Source organism: Antechinus flavipes, chromosome 6, assembly GCF_016432865.1.
Source record: "Antechinus flavipes isolate AdamAnt ecotype Samford, QLD, Australia chromosome 6, AdamAnt_v2, whole genome shotgun sequence".
In the NCBI taxonomy this organism is placed as follows: domain Eukaryota; kingdom Metazoa; phylum Chordata; class Mammalia; order Dasyuromorphia; family Dasyuridae; genus Antechinus; species Antechinus flavipes.
This window is the reverse complement of record NC_067403.1, coordinates 242005840-242013459: the sequence shown is the minus strand read 5'-3', so window position 1 is coordinate 242013459 and position 7620 is coordinate 242005840. Positions and strand designations below refer to the sequence as shown.

Sequence of the window (7620 nt, the reverse complement as noted above, 5' to 3'; positions counted from 1 at the left end):
TAGGGTGCTTTAAGTGACTTGAGTAACATTACACAAGGAGAAATGGCAGACTCCAGACATTCTCACTCCAAATCCATTATGTCCACCATTCAATTCAACTAGATCACATATCATTGATATCCAGGAGCTGCTGAAACAGCTTCCCACTTCTGTAACTCATGGGATATAATCAGAAAAAAATCTAATTTGGGGGGATTCAAGGATTAATAGAAAGACAAAAGCATGGGAGGAATGAGCAGGGTAGAGAACATTGCTAATGATGATTTGCATTAAAGTAGCAAAATAAAAAGACTCATAGAAATGACAAAAATGATCAGAAGAGAAAATGGGCTGGTTTTGTATTTGAAGTGATGGCAAAAGACTTCCAGATGTGGAGCCAAGATGGTGGAGACCAGACACAACTTTCTGTGCCCTCCTCTGACCTTCTCTCAAACCAACAGCAGATTAAGCATCTAAACTGGTTTTGGAGTCAAAAAATCTACAAATATTTGGAGTACAACACATTTCTAGAAGTTACCTTGAAAGAACTTCAGAAAAGATCTGTTTCAAACAGTCAGGGGAACAGTATGCCGACACGAGATTGCAGTGCAGGGAGACCTGGGCAAGAAGCTGGGGCCAGGAATCAGTGCATTGCAGCTTCCAGGAAACTGGGAATCTTCTGTGAATCTCTTAGGCTGCTCTGTCCCAATTGCAAACAGGTGGTTTGGTAGATTTGCCAAATTTGGCAAATTGTAAACCACTGAACCCCAGAATGCTGGACCTAGCCTGCATTACCCAGCACTGGAAATCAATCAGCAGGACTGTCCCAGAGCAAATTGAGGCAGCTTCCACTCCTTTGCATTGAACACACCTCAAGCCTTTAAAAAAAATGAATAAAAAAAACAAAAAGAACTCTCACCATAGATACCAATTAACTGAAAAACAAAATTTGTGAAATGAAAAAAGAATGTAATGAACAAAAAAAAATTCAATGGGCCAATTGCAAAAGGAGATTTAAAAAAGGTAATTGAAGAAAATAATACAATAAAAATGAAAATTGAAAAATGGAAGTGAATGGCTCAATAAGACTTCAAGAATCAGTCAAACAAAACCAAAACATGAAAAAATAGAAGAAAATATGAACTATCTCTTAGGAAAAACAACTGACCTGCAAAATAGATCTAGGAGAGACAATCTAAGGATTATTGGACTTCCTGCAAGCCATGACGAAAAAAAGAACCTAGATATTATCTTACAGGAAATCATAAAGGAAAACTTCCCTGATATCTTAGAACCAGAAGGTAAAATAACCATTAAAGAATTCATCCATCATCTCGTAAAAAAGATCTCAAAATTAAAACTCCAAGGAATGTCATAGCTAAATTTCAGAACTATCATACCAAGGAAAAGACACTGCAAGCAGCCAGAAAGAAACAATTTAAATACTGAGCAGCCACAATTAGGATTACCCAGAATTTAGCACCTTCCACCTTAAAGTATCAAAGGGCCTGGAATCTGATATTCTGAAAGGCAAAGGAACTTGGGTGACAGCCAAGAATAAGCTATCCAGCAAAAATGAGCATTATCTTTCAGGGAAGAAGATGGACATTAAATGATATAGGTGAATTTCATCTATTTCTAATGAAAAAAAACAGAACAAAAAATTTGATCTCCAAGCACAGAACTGAAGAGAAGCATAAAAAGGTAAAAAGGAAAGAACTCTTGAGAACTATATTTCCCTTATGGGTTTACTTAGAGAATGTGGGTATAATTTGATTTTATTATGATAATATGCAAAAGAAACTAGAGGTAAAAAGGGGATCATACTGGAAAAAAAAGAAGAAAAGAGGTAAACACAAGTGGTTAGCACACTGGATTAAAAGCCAGAATCCTACAATATGTTGTTTCCAAAAAACATATATAAAGAAAAGTGATACATAAAGAGTGAAGGTAAAGGGTTGGAGCAGAATATATTATGCTTCAGGTGAAAGGAAAAAAAAGCAGGGGTAACAATCCTGTCTCAAATCAAGTAAAAGCAAAGATAGATCTAATTAAAAGAGATAAGGAAGAAAACTATATCTTACTAAAGAATACCACAGATAATGAAGCAATATCAATACTAAACATATATATGCACCAAGTAACATATACTTTAACATATTTAACATGTATTGGACAACCTGCCATCTAGAGGGTGGGAGGAAGAAGGGGAAAATTTGGAACAGAAAGTTTTGCAAGGGTCAATGTTGAAAAATTACCCATTCTTATGCTTTGTAAATAAAAGGCTTTAATTTAAATAAATAAATAAATAATGTGATGGCAAATCAGCCACCTCAAGACTGTATTTATATACACCCATATGAGTTCAGAACTTTCCTCCAATGCTACATTTCAGGAAGAAAGAAATCATGACTTCTTTCTTGTGGAACATGCCAGTGGGAAATGGACTTTACTAAGCTAGAAAATCTTAGAATGTGTCCTCAGTAAGGGATATATTGCTTCTAAGGACAAGCCTCACTAATTGCAGAAATATTTATTTCCAGAAGGTTGGGACATAAGTGGATAGAGTACTAGCCCTGAAGTCAGGAGGACCTGAGTTCAAATTTGGCCTTAGACACTAAACACTTCCCAGCTGTGTGACTCTAAGGAAGTCACCTAACTCCAATTGCTTCAGTGCTGGGGGCAGGGGTGGGAGGAAGACCCAGAATGGACACTAAGTCATAAAAGTCATGAAGACCATCTGCTCCAGAAGAGAAGGATTGAAGCCTATTTCAGTGTTTCATAGGAGGGAGGTCCCCTTTTTAATAAAATCCCAAATTTTTTAGTCATTTAAGTATCTGTTCTGTGAATTTCCTACTCTGCATCCTTGCAAAAACCATCCTCCTTTTAAGGAAAGTCACATAGACTTTCCTTAAACACTACTATTTGTTCCTCTATGTATAATTTTAAAATGGGAACTAAGAAACATTGAGAAAACATGTAGCAGGAAGGGTTCATTAAATCTGTTGGGATGAGGGTCACTGTTTTTATAAGTCTAATCACTGGAATCCAGTATTAGGAAAAACTATAGGTGGAGTGACTTGGGAAAATAAAAAATAAAAAAAGCTAAGCTTCAATCAGAAAATAATTCTTATATTATCATTATTGAATTCTCTGAGTCGTGGAGAGGGACTTTCTTTGCTAATCATAGATATCTCACTGACAACATGAGACAAGTCAGAGTATTGGTTTAGGATCAAAGGATCTGAATTGAAGTCCCCAATTTTCTGTTTCTCCTGTGTGATCATATACAATCCTTGTGTTTCAATTTCCTCATCTGAAAAATGAAAGGAGTTAATTGAATGGCATCAAAGGTTCCATTTGAACCTAAATTTTTGATCTCAAAAATTTAATATTCTGGATGAATTTATCAAGTCAGTAACAATAAGCAAGACTCCCATTTTTGCTAAAGGTTATATTTCCAAAAGTTTTCTTGTAACACCTCTGGCAGGTAGGTAGTAGAATAATAGAAGAGTGAGTTTTGTTCACTTGTCCACAGATAAAGGCAATATATATGGAATACAATACATAGAAGTTGCAGAGATGTGGATTCAGGCTTGATATTTTAAAAATCCCTAATAAATAGCAGTGTTCAAAAATTAAATGGGCTGCCCAGGGAGATAATGGAATTGTTTTCCATCTCAGGGAGGGAATAAAATAGTGGCAAATGTCACAATTTTTTCCACTTAATGCCCCTGCCTTAAATCTGCCCTGATAACAAAGTATTTAGAATTACATCTCAGTTGAATGTGTCAATAATGGGAAATATAATAAACTCTTCCATGGCCACTATACTATAATCTGAAATATGCTTTGATCAACATACAAGAAATATGATTCAAGAAAAAGAAGAGAGAAACTATTTTTCTGACCTTAAATATACTTTATTTTTATACAATAAGGTTTTCAGAATCAAAGATGGTTTCTAGGCTTTGGGTCTCAGTCTAATAAAATGGAAATGATCTCCAGCATCCCATGCAACTCAAACTTTATGAGTCCACATTAAGCCCGTGTGAACCATATTTTAAACAGAAAGTTGTATGAAACATTTCAGCCAAGTAAGAGATTCCTTGTAATAAATTAACTTCCTTTAAACAAGTAATGCTTTGATAACTTCCTCCATTAAAATGCATTCTGATCATCAGACTGACTTTGTTTGTTGTTTGAATTGGTTGCCGTAACACCTCACTTTTAGGCACATGTCAGAAAAGATCAGAGATAGAAATCTCTTACACTATAATAGTCATCATGTAGTGCATTTTGTGTAGTGGCAAATAACTGGAAAAATAGTTGATGCCCTACCAATTCAGTAATGATTAACAAGTTATCATCACATAAATGTAATGGAATACTATTGTGCTGTATGAAACAATATGAGGAAAACAAAACACGAGGAGGTTTAAACAAAGTGATAAAAGATAGAGCAAGCAAAACCAAGAAAAGAAAATGTGCCACAACTACCATGATATAAGAGGGTCTGTGAGTAGTGAGAAATATGAAGAAAAAGAACATCAATAAAATATTTTTAAGATGTTAAAGAGAAAGCAAAAATATATACCCCAAAAGCAATCTTGTTAAATTATATATGTATTGTGGGTGTTTCATTTCCATTATTAAATATTTTCATATATACATTAAAGATTAATTCTACATAATGGAAGTCCATATTTTCTTATAATCTCCTTTTCTTTTTCTTTTCATATTGAAATATATTTGTGGATAATTATTAAGTTTGAAATAATAAGGAGAATTTTAAAATATTTAAAAGATTGATCAAAGAAGTCCAGACATCAGGAAAAGATTAGCAAAATACATCTTTTGGAAGGTGAGGACTTCCTGTTGTCTCTCAAACTTTATCAAGTTAGAATTTCTTTGCTTCTTCTACATGTCAGACACCCCAGAATAGGAAGAAATCGGCCACTTTTATGACATTACATGAAATTTGGATAGGGATGGGTGAGGAGATTCTTACTGTAGCACCAAAATGGGAAGAGAAGGTCCTGGTTTTTCCAGTCTTACGGACCCCTTCAATGCCTGCATTTATTTTTACTTTTCCACATACATGTATGAACCAAGTAAATTTTGGTCTTTGTGACCCAGCTTCCAAGATGATGACTGGTACAGGGTAAACACATCATAAATGTCTATTTATTGAATGATTGAGAGGGCAATCCTAGATTAAGAGCTGGAAAAAAATCATTTTTCCCAACGTCATTATATTATAATATACAAAATTGAAATTCAGAGAAGTTACATGCATAACTGTGAGTCATACAAGTCATCCTGATTTTCTTCAGGGCTGAAAAGAAAAGACACTCAAAATTCAAGACTCTGTTACAATATTCAGCCATTCTACAATCAAATTCAAGATAACTATTATTGTCAAAGTCACAATTCATTTTTACATATGCATTTTCATTCCCTTCCCAAGTTCAATTTCTTCCTCCACAAACTTTTCATGGCATTCTTTACTTCTGCATTTCTCAAAGTATAAATAATGGGGTTCAACATTGGAGTGACCATTGTGTAGAACACAGACACGAGTTTGTCTTCAATGAAGGTGGAAGAGGGTCGCATGTAGAGAAAAATAGCAGGACCAAAGAATAAAAGGACAACAGTGATGTGGGAGGCACAAGTGGACAGAGCCTTGCGTCTCCCCTCTGCTGACTGGTTTCTCAAGTGAATCAGGATGACAACATAAGAAGAAATCAAAACGACGAAGGAAATCGTAGAGGATAAACCACTATTGGTAAGTACAATGATCCCCTCCACAAAAGTATCAGTACAGGCGAGCTTGAACAAGGGATGAAGGTCACAGAAATAATGGTCAATCACATGGGGGCCACAGAAGGGCAAGTGGACAGTAGTGAGAATCTGAATCATGGAATGGAACAATCCTCCTAGCCAAGAGCTTAACACCAGCATCTGACACACAGGGCGGCTCATGATGGTCATGTAGTGCAGGGGTTTACAAATGGCTACATATCGGTCATAGGCCATCACTGTGAGCAAGAGGACCTCAGTAATCCCAAAGAAGTGGAAGAAAAAGATCTGGGTCATGCAGCCATCCAAAGAGATAGTTTTATTCTCAACCAGTAAGCCAGAAATGAATTTAGGAACAACAGTAGAAGAGTAACAGATCTCCACTAAGGACAGGTGGCTAAGGAAGAAATACATGGGAGAGCTCAGACTCTTGCTGTTATTGATAGTTAAGATGATGAGTCCATTGCCCAATATTGTGGCCATGTACACAGGAAGAAAGACCACAAAAGAAACTCTCTGTGCTTTTCGATCCTGGAAGAGTCCTGTTAATATAAACTGGGTCACGTTGTTGGTAACAGCCATGGAATCCAATCATGTCAGATCAATGTTAAGAAGCTCAGTAGGCTTGAAATAAGACAAATGAAGATTAGGCCACTGGAACTATTAAGATAGTTTCCTTTAACAAGTATAACAAATGGATAACAGAATAGCAAACGCAGTCCCTCCTCTCAAGAAGCTCACATTCTAATAAGGGAAGATAGCATATAGCAAGTTTTTTAAAAGTATCTGCAAGTCAGGTACTTCAAAAATGGGATAAAAGTGAATTAAAATTTATGATATTTAATCTGACTTCAGAAAATTAATAGTTATAGCAACAAAAACAGTTGAATTTAAATCAAGATTTTTCTTTTGCAGCATGATGATTGTGGAAATATGTATAGAAGAATTACAAATGTTTAACATTGGATTACTCCATCCAGGCGAGGGGTTGGGAGGAAGGGGGAGAAAACATTTGGAACACAAGGTTTTGCAAGGGTCAGTGTTGAAAATTATCTATGCATATGTTTTGAAAGTAAAAATCTTTAATAAGAAACAGAATTTAAATCAGGAAATAAAAATAAAGGAGAGAAATATAAGCAACATATAAAAAAATTTATTTTTTTAAAATACCTTGATCAAAGAAAAGAGCTCATTGAGAATAAAAAGAATCAATAATAAATAATAGTTACTCTATATGAGCAAAACTACAAAACACTTTTCACACAAATTAAGTCTGATTTAACCAATTGGAAAATATTAAATGCTCTTGGATAGGGAGAGCAAATATAATAAAGATGACAATACTACCTAAACTAATCTATTTATTTAGCACTATACCAATCAGATTCCCAAAAAACTATTTTAATGACCTAAAAAAAAATTCATATGGAAAAACAAAAGGTCAAGAAAATGAAAAAAAAATCAAATGAAGATGGCCTAGCTGTACCAGATCTAAAATTATATTATAAAGCAGTGGTTACTAAAACCATTTGGTATTGACTAAGAAATAGACTAATTGATTAGTGGAATAGGTTAGGTTCAAAGGACAAAATGATCAATAACTTTAATAATCTAGTATTTGACAAACCTAAAGACCCCAGCTTTGGGGATAAGAACTCACTGTTCAACAAAAACTGCTAGGAAAATTGGAAATTAGTATGGCAGAAACTAGGCATTGACCCACACTTAATATCGTACACCAAGATAAGGTCAAAATGGATTTGTGACCTAGGCATAAAGAATGAGATTATAAATAAATTAGAAGAACATAGGATAGTTTACCTCTCAGACCTGTGGAAG

At 34.9% G+C, this 7620-nt stretch overlaps 1 protein-coding gene across 1 annotated transcript; it reads right to left on the bottom strand.

Moving 5' to 3' along the window:
• Positions 1 to 5433: 5433 nt before the first annotated feature.
• LOC127540767 (olfactory receptor 4B1-like) lies at positions 5434 to 6363 on the bottom strand. Its single transcript, XM_051965614.1, has one exon. It carries the CDS (start codon positions 6361 to 6363, stop codon positions 5434 to 5436), a length of 930 nt encoding a protein of 309 aa, XP_051821574.1.
• Between the last annotated feature and the right edge of the window lie 1257 nt (positions 6364 to 7620).

Coding starts and splice junctions, on each gene's coding strand:
- LOC127540767 (XM_051965614.1), bottom strand. CDS start 6,363: ATGGCTGTTACCAACAACGTGACCCAGTTTATATTAACAGGACTCTTC.